At 45.6% G+C, this 15593-nt stretch overlaps 1 protein-coding gene across 23 annotated transcripts in view; it reads right to left on the minus strand.

The window, feature by feature from the left end:
• Positions 1-15593, minus strand: part of Ppp6r3 (protein phosphatase 6 regulatory subunit 3) — a 131611-nt gene that overhangs the window by 12350 nt on the left and 103668 nt on the right. For 11 of the 23 annotated variants that reach the window (XM_047517187.1, XM_047517186.1, XM_047517180.1 and 8 more), the window contains 6 exons: positions 12683-12780; positions 10969-11023; positions 10023-10153; positions 5220-5341; positions 1887-2040; positions 267-373 (listed from right to left, as the gene is read on the minus strand). In XM_047517187.1, the coding sequence (XP_047373143.1) occupies positions 267-373; positions 1887-2040; positions 5220-5341; positions 10023-10153; positions 10969-11023; positions 12683-12780 (667 nt within the window). The remainder of the gene's footprint in view (positions 1-266; positions 374-1886; positions 2041-5219; positions 5342-10022; positions 10154-10968; positions 11024-12682; positions 12781-15593) is intronic. The other 12 variants (XM_047517190.1, XM_047517188.1, XM_047517182.1 and 9 more) reach the window with 2 other exon arrangements.

Here is a 15593-nt window from a genome sequence, read left to right on the forward strand (position 1 = left end):
TCTGGGTACTGCAGGTTACAGTAGTCCTGCAATCTGGGACTCAGGTTCCTTACCTGCACATGGACGGGACTGACAATCTAGACCTCTTATTGCTAGAATCAACATGCTGTGGTTCTGGAATGACACATACAATTTCTTTTCCTTGGGTGCCCTGCGGATCTCAGAGCCACTCTCCCATTTTCCTGGTCTTGTGAGACCTAAGCCCGAGTCAGGTCTAGGTGCCTAAGCCTGCTCGCTGGGTGTGTGCTGGCCTGCTTCGTGCTTACCCTCTGGCTGTGCTGCCAGGGCAGTGACACTGGGAGTCAGGGGGTCCATGGCTTCAGTGCTGGTTTCCATTTCCACTGGAGAATTACTCCTTAAAGAATCCTTTGTGCTTTCAGAAAAGAGAAAATTCAGATGTCAGCAGTGGGGAATAGTCTTCAGCCACCCCACTGTTCACAAAAACCCTTTGAGAATAAGTGGGGGAGAAAAAAAGTCAGCTTCTGTAGGAGGAGCAGGGCTGCATGCTCCAGGGATGCGGGGATCTAAGCACAGGGAGCTGTCTGGAGGAGCAGGAGGGTAGGAGGGTGAAGCTTTTCTGAACCAGGCCAGAAGGCCAGGCCCTCAAGGGAATTGGAGGCAGGCTCAACAGCCTCCACCTCCCAACCCACAGCAACCACCATGCTCCTAAGGCCTATGTGACAGACTTCCTACAGTGTCAACTCTACCTACTGGATTGGGTATTTTTACAAAACTCCTGGCTTACCTCCAGCCAAACTGCCTGGATGCACGGGCTCTCTTAATGCTATTCATTGTGGGGACTGTGAAAGCACAGGAAGAAACACCAGGGGACCAAGCGATGGGGGAGAAGGTGACTCTACTTCCTCTTTCATCCCCACTCTCACATGCAGACAGCCCCCAGAGACCGCTGTGCAGGGTTCAAGGGAAGCATTCCTAAGTAACCACAGGCTCTTCTCTCCCAGGCACAGAGACAGGAAAAGGCAAGAGGCTGAACCTGATCCTGTGCTGGGGCGGGGCTGATGAAAGAACTATTTTGGAGACACTTTCACGAATCTCACTTGTAGCTCAGAAGAGCTTTGTTCTATAACTAGGGGTGCTATGGAGCACTGTAGGCTTTCCTATGCTTTGGTCTAAGATGGTGACTAAGGGGTCAGAGTTTTGTCTTCCTATTTTCTGCATCACCAGCAAGTATTTAGGAAAGGGAAAGCAATAACACCTTTCAAATGGGGTGATGGAGATTGTTCTTTATTTTTTTTCCCTAGTAGATTAAAAAAAAAAAAAAAAAAAAAACATTTAGCAAATCAAACTAAGTCCAATGGGACTTGAAATTCATGGTTGGTACTCAAATGCTGACAATACTATTCAGGAAAATTATGCAATCAAAGGCTTCTGTCATACAGAATAATACAAATAACAAGACTAACAATAGACCCGCCTGATTGCAAGTGGGATACAAGTCCCTACTAACTACTGAATTCAAGATACACTGCATTTTTCTGTAGCAACATTCCACACAAAGGTGTCTGTCAGGAGCTCATATTCCTCTAATTCTCAACCTCGTCCTGCTTGCTCTGTGGAGCTGAAAAGGTCAACAGGGCTGCCACCTCTGTCCGTGTCCCACCAAGGTTCAAGGCTTGGGGAACCAACCCCCCAGGCCACTTGTTTAAGAGCTCCCCCTTTCCCAATTGGTCTATAGTAAAGGAATGTGATGACTTCTCTGCTTATGACACAGAGCTGTGTCAGTACCTCCCCCAACTTCAGCTTTTAATCTACCTGAAGGTGATACTTCAACTCTGAGGTCAGGTAGGTTAAGAAGACAGGTCAGGAGTGAACATGTATCATTCCCATTTCCCAAGGAAAGGGTTGGACAGCACACACGTGCTCACCTCAGAGATGACGTGAACTCTGAAAAAGAAGCCCAGCCCGTCTCCTTAGTTGGCATTGGCTCCTCTGTGCTCCAGACATCAGACCCCACAGAGTCTAAGGGAGTGCCATGGGTGGTCTCCATGGGGACATCAAAGTTGGCTGACCAGCTGGGTGCTGAAACAAGGCAAGGAATTTCATTTGGAGACTATGTAAGTAGGTTGGTGTAACACAAAGGATTTCTGATGTGGTGTCTGTGCCCACAGTTCAGCTGAGGGAGGAAGAGATGGCACAAGCCAGGGAGCCAAGGAGCTCAAGCCTGGGCATCACAGAGATCCCCTCATAAAGAAGAGAAAAGAGGTGAGAAAGAAAGAAAGAGAAACTGTCCTAACAGATTAGCAATGACAAAGGAAGAGTGGGGCTGTAGGTAAAGGGAATTCTAGCCGACCAGTGGGAGGCCGGGAAAGGGCAGTCGCCTAGAGGGCAGTGGGACAACACCACATCATCGCAGACTCTCCTTTCAGCCAGCAGATCTGTTCCTAAGAGGTTTTTCCAACAGAAATGTTACACAAGGATACAAAGCCACACATAAAAGGGTGTATTCATGTTAACTTCTGAGTTCTGACGAATGTTCCAAGGATCTATTAATATTGGGAAAAGTAGCTGAAGGGTCTCCGAAACCTTCTGGACTATCTTTGCAATTTTTTGTAAATCTCAACTTCCAAAGTATTAAGCCTATTTTTTTAAAAAAAAGCATATACTGGTTATTCAACTACAGTAAGTTGGAAATATTCGGGAAGCTTGCTGGTGCAGGTCTGGCTGCACCTTCCAGGCTCCGTGGTCTCTCTGCAGATCCCTGTGAATAGCTCACAGTGGGAAAGCTACTGGCCTGTAGGTCTAGGACCGCTCTCTGAGACTGGAGCACCTGTATCTGCTACCCAAGTCTGGGTATAACTAGAGGTCCGTTAATGTCCCTTTGGCTGAGACATGTCCCTTCAATGTCTCTGCTTGCTCTACCTGCGCCCAACGCTCTTTCCTTCACAGTCCACAAGCCCTCAAACCCTGTCGGAAGCCCTGCTCTCTACCAGGGTGTTTCCTATCACAGCCAGAAGCCTCCAGGTTGTCAGGAAGGAATGCTAGGGAACCTGCTAGCCATCTGGGGGTGTGGGGGGGGCCTTGTCCTAGGGATGACTGACACGTACCTGTGCCAAATAGAAACATTCCAATTTTAGAGACGGACCCTTTTGGAACTTTGGGCAAGTGAAAGCTCTCCAAGTTCCTTCCTCACCATTCAATTCGGGTAAGCACTGTCTATACAGCAAGGTCCAGAGTCAGGGTTTGGTATGTCTAGTCCCTGAATCTGTGTGAGTGTGACAGAGCTCTGTGACAGCAAAGGGATAATATCTGAACGTTTGAAAGTCTCACCTCAAACCTCAGAAAAGTGGATCTGAGAGGTATTTCTGCCTGTTTACCTCATGCAGAGTGCTGGAATTACTCCATCAGAAACAGAGCACCACGCATGTATGGCTCACTCAGCCACACACACACACACAGGAGTTCTCCATTGTCATCTGTGAGACAGTCCCTCCCAGACTAGCCTCAGAGCCAGTCTAATAAGAGAAACTGCTCTCCCCAGCCCACAGGGCCCCAAAGATAGCAGAGGCCAGCCCTCCCTGTGCGCCCAGAGATCTGATGAAAAGAAGCCTTGCCCGAGCAGCAGGGATGCAGGATGGTGGGGGTCCTGTTGTGCTCACCCAGGCAGTCAGGGTAAGCGTGACCTCAGCCAGGGCGCTCTGGTCCCTTCCCATCCCACCCAGTTCTAGAATGTTGTCCTCTCCAAGTCCTTTGTCACACCCCCACCTCAGAGCGCCACAGTTCTGAAATGTCCTTCACCTGCAGGAGGAGATCCCACAGCGCTACGACACGGTGAATCAAATCCCGACAGCGTGCTTTGTGACATAAGCCGGCCACAAGAGAATGAGTGTGATGTTCCACTCAAAGGAGCTGTCTAGAGCAGGCAAGCTCCCAGCACCAGAAAGCAGGACGGGGTGCCCAGGGTGAGGTGGCAGGCGACAGGTAGGTGGCCTAGTGGGCAGCACGTGTCCGTCCGGTCAGATGCAGCAGCGCTGGCGGTCTGCTGCACAGTCTGGGAGCGCACACAACCACGGAACTGCAGCCTCACTAACCTGACCTTTCTGGACCAAGACAAGGAATATCTGCCCTGTCCCCTCTCGGCTCTGCTGTTTTCACACGTGACAACGGCTCTGTGGTTCTCCTGTCCCCAGCATGGATTTGCTAGTCTAGCTCTTGCAGTGCTGCCACAAATGCCTGATTAGTCTGCAGGGTCCCCAGAACTTAAGACAGGATCCTCACCTGGCCCTGGCCTTACTGCCCCTCTGCTTCTCATCGTGTTTGGGAACTATGTGAAACAACCTGGATCTCTGTGCCTTCTGGTTAGTCATTCTGTCTTTCAAGCTGTCTTTCAATTCCTGGCTGTCCTTGTGCACCACACCCTCAGGGAAGTCTGAGCAGAAGCTGGGCAGTACTGGGTCTCCCCCCTCCAGTGTTCTGCTTCCCCGACAGGCCCTGGGTCCTAGGGGTACAGCCTGCTCCTGGCACACAGGAAGAACTGGGTCAAGGCAATTCGAATTGACTGGGAAAGACTTAGAGGCCAGCGGGCAACCCTCCTCTCCTCCCTGGCTGCAGAGCAGATATGCTAGATGACACTCTGAGGTCCCATAATGGACTGAGGACATGAAGGCCTTCCTGGTGACAGGAAGCTGGTCAGGCTTGGGGAAAGCCCACTGTCAGCCTGTGTGGCTCTTTCACATGAGGGTTTTCCCAATTTTTTTAAGTCGGTAGTGTTTGTAAGAGACCAGTGAACTCTTCCTGGTAAGTGGAAGGGTGCAGACCGTTCTTAGTTGAACAAGTTTTATGGGTAAGTTTCTTAAGAATCTAGGAAGAACTCACTTAAAGATGCTTAGGCATTATGTTGTTTTCTCTGTTCTCTTCTATTTATGTTTCCAAAAAACACATTTCCTCATCTTTGCTGACCTCTGGTCTTTACCCTTTTGCTTCAGAGCACAGGTCTGCAGAGGCCAAGGTGGAACCTCCCAGGGCACCAAGTTCTCTGGTCAGACTCACCCGGATGATGATACCCATGACCAAAGCCTAACCCGTTCCTTCTGGGAGGCCAGGTGCCAGAACTTAAACCTGCAAGGGAGTCACACCATCAGGTGTGCTTCAACTTGACTATTCCAGACGCCACCTCAGATATGGTAGACGACAATTTTGCTTATTTTTCAAAATACAAATTTAACACACCACAACTAACACATAAGAACAAGGCAACTTACGTTCATTCAGGTCTACCTCCATTTTATCCTCCGTATTGGCGCTACTGGACTCAAACAAGTCTTGCTTTGCTCCATCTTCTTCTTCAGAATCTGTACTTTCTTCACTGTCTGTACTCCCCGAGCTACGAAGAAAGAAAAAGGACTGAAATATTTAATGCTGCTTATCAGTCACCAGCTAAATCCAGAACATGCTAAATGTCACCTAGTAAAATAAAATCAACTGTGCTTCCACCTCATCACAGCCTGCGGTCCGTCTCACTGGGACACGAGGAAGACAATGCTGTGTGTGGAACCTCACACTTACGTCAGCACCTGCTCCCCAGCTGGAGTCCCTTTGAAGGTGCAGACCACAATCTGAACAGCTGCTCCAATAGGTGCCTAGTGTGTCCTACCGTGGGGGTGAGCTGCACTTTCCTATTGGATGACGACCATGCTTCCGTGTGTGTATCTGTCACTTTGTCCTTTATTGTCTTTTCACAATTTTAGAGCATCTAAAAACTTGAGTTATTTTTTTAATTGGGTAAAGAGACTTAAATCTACATGCAAATTCTTTATTCAATTCATGACTTGGAATGTTTTATTTCCAGTGCATAGTACATTCCTTGAGCGTCTTGAAGATTTTTGTCAACGTTTAAACTTTGACGTTCAACTTACTGAACTTTTTCTTCCATGTATGTGCTTTAGAGATGCATCTAAGAAATGTTTGATGAACCCCAAATTACCTGATTTTCTACATTTTCCTCATCAGCTCTGGTTTTTTGTCTTACATTTGGATGTAAGATCAACTGTGTCAGTGAGTCTGTGGTTAAGAGGTGGTTTGAGCATGGACATCCAAGTGTCCCAGCACCACCTGTTGAGACTGCTTTTTCCACTGCACTGCCTTAGCACCCATGAAAATCAGCTGTCCACAGTCAAGCTGCCTATTTCCAGGCTCTTCCATCTGCCCACTGACCCACTCTCTATCTTCTTGTAAATATCAATCACACTGTCTCAATGACTGCCTCTTGAAATCAAGTACTAGCGCTCCAATTTTGTTGCTCTTTATTACAGTCACTTGGCTATTACATTCTAGGTTCTCTGCATGATCACATCAATTTAAGGATTCTGCCAAAGACTATGCTAAGTCTATAGGTTGATCTGGGAGAATTGGCACCTGCTACAATACTGAGTCTTCCAATTCATCAACATTTATCAAGCTGTCTTTAATTTCTCTCAGCTATGTTTAATGGATCTCAGCACACAGGTCTTACACATGTTGTTAGATTTATCCCGACATATTTAATGTTTTTGATGCCATTATGAATAGCACTATTTAGTCATTTCAATTCCAATTGTTAGCTTCAGTAAGTACAATACACAATTATGTTGACCTTGTACTAGCAACCTTGCTAAATGCATTTGAAATTATTCCAGTAGTCTTTTATGCATATTCCAGCAACTTTACTGCATCAATGGTCAAGTTGTCTCTGAGTAGTTTTACTTCTTGCCTTACAATCTAGATGCCTCTCATCTTTTCTACTCGTGGCACTAGCTAGCAGTGCAGGATAATACTGAAGAGAAGTTGCATGAGCAGACATTCTTGTCTCGTTCCTATAATCTCAGGGGAAGTTACTTGGTCTTTACTGCTAGGTGTGATGCTAACAGCTTTATACATATCATAATCAGGATGAATAAACTTCCTTTGGTTTCTAATTGCTGAGTTTCTACCAGGAATGGATGCCGGTCAGGTTGTATTATGTGCTCGTTGAACAGATTTTAAGATGCTGACCCAATTCTATACTATGGGAGTGAACACTGGTCATGGTAGATTATTGCATTTGATCTTATGCTTTTAAGGAGTTTTTGCATGTTCAGAACTACAAGTTACTTTCCTTCTCTTGCAAAATGCCAAATTTTGTTACTCCGCTACACTAATGTGGCCTCAAAGAATTAGATGGGTAAAAATTTCTGGGAGATTTTGCATAGAATTGGTTTAGCATCTTCCTAAAATGTTGGGTAGAATTCATCAGCAAAATCACCTGGATCTGGAATTTGTACTTTCTGGTGCTTAGTTTTTTAACTAAAAATTTGACTTCTTTAATAGCATCATTTAGGTTATTTTTGCTTGAGTTTTGGTAGTTTGTATCTTTAAGACATCATTTAGGTTTTCAGATTTATTGGCATAGAGTTGTTCATAATTTTCTTATTATCTTTTTCATCTTTCAGGTCTATAGAATCTATACTGATGTCACTTCTCTCATTCCTGATACTAATATCTTCTTTTTTTCCTGATCATTTTGGCTAGAAGTTTATCAATTTTATTGCTTTTCTTGAAGAACAACTTTTGGTTTTACTAATTTTTTCCTATTGCTTATCAGTTTTGTATTTCACTGAATTCCATTCTAAACACTGTATTACTTATTTCTGCTTACATGGGTTTAATTTGCTCTTTTTCTAGTTTCTTTAACATAGAAGCTGAGGCTACTGTTTTTTCATTTCTAATATACCCAGTTAGTGCTAAAAATAATTATCTGTGTAGTGTTTCTGCTTCATCTCCCAAATTAAGCACAGTACTGTGGAAAATTTCCCTTTGATTTCTTCTTTTCAGAAGTTTCTAAATATTTGCAGATTTCCTGAGATCTTTCTGATACTGATTTCTAATTTAATTCCATTTTGATCAGAATATGACATGAATTCTTTAGAATCTATTGGGACTTGCTTTATTCCCTGAACATGGTCAATTCTTGGTAAACATCTCACAAACTTGCAGGATTGAGTGTTCTGCTGTTGGGCAGACTGCTTTAAAAATGTGTGAGTGGAACGTGTCGGGGGTCAGTGCTGTTCAGCCTCTGCGTGTTCCACTATGTGACTACCCTTTTGGCTGTGTATCTGTGCGGTTCTACCAGTTCTGCTACACATATCAGATATATTAGACACTCAGCACTGCTATGTTCTCTTAATGAATTGACCCCTTTGTTATTGTAATCAACTTGGAGATTTCCTAGCTTTTGGTTTTACTGGTACTGATGTGGTTTATCTTTTTCCCTTTGAACTGTTTCTGCCTGCATGTATGAATGTTTCGAAGGCACATGAAGTCAGACCTTATTTCCTTGTCCAATATGACAGTATCTGCCTTTCACTTAATTTTCTGGTGCGAGGGTTAAACCCACGGCCATGTACTAGTACTCTGCCACAGAGCAGCCCTCCCTGACCCCCTGTTTTCTAGTGGGGGCGTCTGGACTGCTTAGTTAACAGAGTATTTGGAATTAGTTTCATCATCTTACTGTTAGTTTGCCCGGCTTCCCTTTGCTCTCCTTTTCTGCTTTCATTTGGAATTTTTTAATGATTTTATTTCCTTTTTGGCTTGTTAACATGAATTTGTGCTCTGTTTTGGTGACTGGTTTAGGGTTTGTAGTATAAACATCTTTAACTCATCATGGTCCATCTTCAAGTGACAGAACCCGAAACCAGAAACAACCTAAATGTCCCCATCAATAGGAAAAGAAGACACAAACCAGTACATCCAATTAATGGAATACTACTCTGCAATAAAAAAGAACAAGGTATTGATGCATTACATGGCATGATGGCCCTCCAAATAATGATGCTGAGTGAAAATAGCTAGACAAAAAGTGTGTAACATATCATTTCATTTATACAGCTCTTGAAAGCACACACTAATCTAAAGGAAAAGAAAGCGAACAGGGCACAGAAACAGGATGGTCACAAAGGGCATAAAAACCTTTGGGGATGAAGGGCAAGCCTGTGTTCCTGACTGGGGTGATGGTTTCATGGGTCACATGTGCAGTTCTTTTGCATGCAGTCTAGTTGTGTCAAGTCATGTAGACAACCCTGCCTTTGTGGCCTGTGCTCCTCCTGGGCGCCGAGCGCTGTCCCCCAGGTACAGCTCCGCCACACGTCCCTCAGCCTTCTCCACACCAGGTGCTCTCCAAGGATGCACTGCACCTCTGCAAGGTCACTCAGAGAAGCCGCTCCACACAAGTGCCAAAACCTCAGCGTAAATGGCGACCAACAAGCCTGACTGAAACTCTGTCTTTACAACATCACCATAAAGACCTCTTGCTGTCTGGCCCTAAAGCTGCAGCAGCTACCCTGTGATAAGGGCATGAACGAACATGCAGAAGATAACGCTGGGGCTAAATCAAAGACCCTAAGTCAATTTTAGATTAGTGGCTGCTTAAGCCACTACAGAGTCCTCTGTGACTTGGGGAAGTAGGCATCAAGAGATACACCTAAGTGCCAGTACATGCAGGGACCAGGTGATGCCAACAAACTCTATCTAGAAAGAGGAGCTGGACACCTGGGAGATGGGGTGGGGTTTTACTTTTTGTTACCTTCGAATTGTATACCATGCGAAGAACACCATTTATTAAGAAATAAATAAACTGAAAACGAAAGCCCAGCTGCTCTCTGTCCCTCGCTCAGCTCGGTGAAGACCCTGACAACGAATGCTCACATAACAGCAACTGCCAGCCTACAGAAGCGGCATCTCTTCCCATTCTTGTGACAAGATGGACCCAGGCAGTACCAACCGCTGGGACCCTGTCTTTAAGATAAAGTGAGATAATAAGAACTGAGCTGCTGCTCTCACTGGGGCACTACTTAGTCACAGAGATGATGCGACACTGGCCGGACACCTGCGGCACTTCCCATGTGTGGCGGTGACTGTGGTGCTGCAGAGAGGGAAACCAGCAACAGCTGCCCTCGGTCCAAGGCTTCTCTCCTCATCACGGCAGCAGCACCTCGCGACTCGTCTGCCGTGCGAGCTGCATGCAATCAGGGCTAGAGCAAACCCGCCTTCACCTGGATCGTCTCTGGGACTCTGGCGTACATGCAATGTGCTTTTCCTCCCAGATGTCCTCCTCATCAGAGCCACCGTCATCAAACTGCTGTATCCTCTCTTTACAACATGCTTCAAACAGAGCAATATTTCCCTAAATAAAAACAAGAAGAAAAAATTTAAATCCCATTTATTTTCTCCCTAAAGTTACCAACATAAATTGCATTTTTCCCATTTCCTTTAAAATATGGTGCCTATTACACCAAAATAAATGTAAGCATTTAATTTCAGCTTCTATATAAGTAACAAAAAGTCCAGAAAGACTGTGCACAGCCTGCTCACAGGTGGCCTGGCCACATGCCTCCCTGAAGCCCACTTTCGCCTCATTGAAGCCCCATTGTGGTCAAGCTTCCCTCCTACCCCAGGGAGTCCCAGTGCTCTCCAAAAAGGAGAAGCAACCTGTGCTCCCTCTGCTGCTCCCAGTCCAGTTGACAATGATGAGCTGCCAAAGCCCCAACCAGCTGTTTCTAGCTCATCACACCAGCAAGGACACCAGTGCTGTCTCATGCTAATCACCCTCAAATCGAGCTGTGCTCATTCCAATGCTGGTTGCCTCTGGGTTTCCTAAGGAGCCTGGCAGTGAGAGGTGGGCCCTGGTCCCATCCAAGTCTCTCTCCTGATAATATAAAGGAGACAAACTGCAGCCTTCCCTTTGAAGCCACATGTACATGCTGCCATCACAAGTGACCCTGGTTTCGGAACCCAATCACAACTTAAGCCAGGGTTGCAACCTCACATCTACAGGTGTCAGGAGTAGGTGACATATGCGATGTCAATCTGACTTGTAGGCCCCCAGAGCAGAGGGTCCCAGTACCCAGGGCAACCACACCTGGGCTCCGAAGAAACCTGAATCCACCCTTCTACCCCTCGTGTGCCGTGTTGTTCCCAACAGCAAATATTCATACTTACGCTTTCGTTTGTATTGAGAGTGAAGTTGATGTCTGACACACGATCAAAAGAAACACTGTAAACAGAATATAAGTATAAGAACTGCTGATTACCTATAGGCTCCCAGAAGCAGTATTAATGAAATTTTCTAAATTTAAAGCATTCACAATATCATTAAAATCTTGTATTAAATGATGCACCCCTTTTGGTCTTAAGGATGCCAGGGGTGGGATGAGAACTCTGAGACATCAGCATCTGAGAAACCTGAGAGCCTTCCGACAAAGCCTTCCTACAACCACAGTTCTATGGATCATACCAATACAATCAAGAAAAAAGCTACTTGCAAAGAAGAACCACATCAAAACACAAGAAAGTACAGACATGTTGCCAGGTACCAGGCTTTCTCTAGCTATAGCTAAATTCATATGCTAATACACAGGCACCCCTGGAAGCTTCTGCTACAACACAGCATATCCAGGAAGAGAAGGGAGTAAGACATTTACAGGGAGTAAAACTGTGAATGCAATTCTTGAGCAGGCAAGGCTTTTTAATACTTAAGAGATTTGTTCTAATCAACTATTATTCCAAACATCGAGTTTTAAAGAGATCATGGTTCCTAATGAGTAACATCCTTGAGTTTAGACAGGTCAGCCTGTCAAGTGGGGGTCTGAAGGTTCCCAGGGCATGGGAATCCAAGCCTGGGTAAAATCTCCTGGACTAAACACGGGACTTTGTGGAGTGTTCTCTCTCTCTCTGGATTGAGATGAGCCAATCCTTAAGGCAGCCAACAGCCCTCAAAGCCTGCTGTTTACAGTGGAACCTCCGCTCCACCGTGCCAATACTGCATGTTTATGGCACATAGTAAGCTGCAAAAATATTTTAGCTGCTCATCTACTGTAAACTGCAATTTGTAATAAACAACAGCTTCCGCTGGCGGCAGTTCAACAAATGATAGAGAACCGAAGGCCGCTAAGGCCGCACAGCAGGCACTGGGAGCTCATGGCACAATCAGTGTATCCATGAGAGGCACCACCCAGGACTCAAATCCCAGCTGCTTCAATTCTGTTCTCAACAAGCTCTAAAACTCATCTCAAAAACACTGTTGACACAGAGCTGTCCTTTCCAAAGCTCAGAAGCTAGACCACTGATTTTCATCTGCAAGTCACTTACATGTTTTTTATTCCCTCATTCTGTCCTGTACCTATAATTCCCACTCCCTCTCTCATCCTGACTACAGAATAAGTGGTGCAACCGTCTGGCTCTTGCCAGGAAAAATCCAAAAGTTCCTTGTGACGAGGCCCTGAGAGCAGAGAAAACATGCAGGGCAGAGTCGCCCCTGCAAACCCAGTCATCCTGGGAATGTCATGCCCCTTGCCCAGTCTATTCACGAGTACACCTCGAGCCAGGAAATGAGAGGCACGGTCACGGCCTGCTTCGGGGAATTCTATTAAACATTATGTAGAAGAGCAGAACAAGGACATGGGTTTCCAGAAGAACAACAATCTAACAAAAACCAACCTTTGTGAAAGAGCTCAAGCCCTGGGGTGGCGCAAAAGTCTTTCTTTGGGTGATTCATTACACCCTGGCTGACCAGAGTCTAAGGCTGGATATGCTGGAACTAAAGAACCACCAGGGAGAGCAGGCTCCTCCCAACTCAAGAATCCCCACAATCAAAAAAAGGACTCATAGAAAAGAGCAGTGTATGCAACAATTAGAAAAAGGAAAACATACTCACTTGCCAATGTCATCTTGATCTGCAAACTTCTCATCGTTGAAGCCAAACTGGTCAATAAAATTGGACGTCATTTGTTGCATCTGATAATCAGAAAAGGCCTGGCAACCCCAGGACCAGTGACAGTGATATAATGATTCTAATGACATTCTACATACTATTTGCCCATTTGTTCCAGAAATCACTCCATTTACATAGCCATATGGTTTTAAAAAGTTGGTGTGTTGTTTTTTTTGAATCAAATAATTTCAGACACATTTTGCCAAACATGTTTGAAATTTGGTCTTTAATTAGTTCTAATGCACAAGTCACTATGAGAAATGCTGAGTGACCACATTGTCCTCTATTGTCAATCATCTTTAGACAGAGGTTTGAGAAGCAATCTGATGGCCAGTCTCAAATTACAAAGCGCATCAGCCATCTCTTGCCACACCAACTTTACCCTAAGACCCAACAAATACTGACCACCCATGCTCCCTCCCCCCTTGCCATCCCCCAGGCACCCAATCCACCACAGCAAAAACAACTGATGAATACAATCATGACCCTACAAACAAAACGATCAGGGACAGTTCATTTTCTAAAAAACAGACTGAAGTCTCATAGGCTGGGCAGAGTGTGAGAGTGACTTCTCCTATACTACCTACCTTTGGAGAGGCAAAGTTCCCAAGCTCATCTGAAAGCACTTGAGAAAGCCTGGGACATCAGAGGCCTGAGGAGGAGCTACTTCTGGTTCTGCTTCCTCACATCATTATCTAGTGAGTGCCAGGCTCATTAGTGTTTTCTTAACTGAATAATGGGGGAACGCTCTAATGGGCTCCACAAAACATGCTGACGCTCTTGACTTTTTAAACTCGCACGCCCAAGGAAGCAGCTGGAAACAGTTTTGCTCACGTGTGAATCAGGAGTGAAGAAGCACTACGACAAGAAGTGTCACCTCCTCATTCTAACCCAGACAATCAACAGGACACATACCAAAGAATGTGTGTGCTGCCCTGTGGACAGAGGTGCCATCCCCACAGGCCAGCCCCAGGAGCGGTGACTGGCTGACCTGAGCTTCACCACTGTGGCCACTTGCTGGAAGGAGGCAGCCATAACTGAGTCAAACTGACTTCTAGGGTCCACAGCTGAGCATAGCCCAGAGTCCACCCTGCAGATGCATCCTGCAGAAACGCCCTAACCATTAACTCCTGGTGGTTCATTCTGGTGGCAGGGAATTATGGCATAGATAATCCAGATGGCAGGTAATTAAAAAAACAAACCTTATATTTGGCTTTGGAAGGTATCTTTTGCTTAGGTCTGAAAAAAGCTGCATCTTGTTCGGCTAGATACAGAGAATCCCAAACCTCGCTTGCCTTTCACACAAGACCACGGCATGCCCGCCACCCTGTTCACACACACCTCCACACTATTCCCTTTCTGGCCCGTGGAGATGACATTATGTGGGCACATGGGGGCATGTGGCTAGTGGGCAGCTGGCTGCAGGACAGTCATTCATGGTGTACTTGCAGAGGTGGCTTTGCAGCACAGGGTAAGGCATGGAGTGCAAACCAAAACTGAGCTGTGGGAATTTGGTTGAAAGCAGAACAGGGGCAACAAGTTCTGGGTGACAAGCTGAACTTTGGGCATATGAATGGAAAACATGAGAGGCAACATTCACATCCATTTTAAATTAAAAATAAAGAAACCAACTCCTCTGAATCATAGCCATCATCTCTTATGCTTGGTACTTTCAAGATGTGCTAAAGAACCAGGAAGTCATTCTGCCAGGCAGGCAGCACAAGCCACACTGAGTCTACAGGCTAGAAATTTGGTCATACAAGGGTGAGGTCTCTCCCAGTTGTTTTGATTTTTGTTCTCTCTTCAAATTTTTTGTACGGTGAGTGTTGTTCACATTAAGATTTTTGGGGGTGAAAAGGGGGAGAACGTTTCCAAAGCATTCTGCTCTCAAATCTCCATCAGCAGAATGCAGACAGTAAGCCAACAGCAAATGCACTCGAACCTGTGCACAGATGCCCAAGTGCACTCTGCAGGAGTGAGTCTGCACCACTCTACCCTGCAGCTCAGAGGGCATCTCCACCAGCTTTGGGTCTACCGTAGCTTCTAGGAAAAGACAACTAGCAAAGAACTTCACTTTTCATCCTGACTTTTACTGACAAAGCTGTCAAAGCTGCAAAACCCACTAAGCAAGACTGCTAGTGTTATTGAGAGTGCACTGAACTTGGAGAATTCCAAATCTGGAAAGCACCACACAGCTGTGCAATATTACACTTTCTAGGACTGTCACCCTGGTCAAAGTTGGGACTAGGCAAGGCACTGACAAGTGAGTCATTCGCTTTATTATGCAGACCTCCTACCAGTACTGCCATTGGGCCACAAAACCAGCTAGTGACCTCACTTTGAGTTGACTGACTACGTAGCCTGTGGTGCACTGTGAGGTGGTGGAAGTGTCAGACAACACTGGCACACTTCTGTGTGGTGGGCCTGAATTCTCCAAACACTGCAGGGGATGAGGTCTCACCCTGAGAGGGAGAACCAGGAGGATGGGCAATAAGCACCTGATATTAGGAGACTCTAAAGGGCTGGGAAAGGACAATATGGGCAGAGCAGAGGCATGGACGCTGTGAGGCACTCACATTCATCTTGCAAAGAGACCTTCTTTGGGCTCTCTACACCTGGGAGCTTTGGCTATGAAAGGTCCAACTTCACACGTGAATGAGAAAAAGTTGCTATACATGCTAATATTCTGCTTACAATGGCAATTATGATAAAATCTCAAATTAATCTAGACTTGCCTTCTCCCAAAAATGAATAAATAAATAATGCTTTGGATCCTATTTCTTATTTTCAAAATGACCCATTGTTGGCTTATATAAAGAAAAGTTAATGGAAGCCTGTCAATCTGAAAAGAGTA

Source organism: Sciurus carolinensis, chromosome 11 (assembly GCF_902686445.1).
Source record: "Sciurus carolinensis chromosome 11, mSciCar1.2, whole genome shotgun sequence".
NCBI lineage: Eukaryota > Metazoa > Chordata > Mammalia > Rodentia > Sciuridae > Sciurus > Sciurus carolinensis.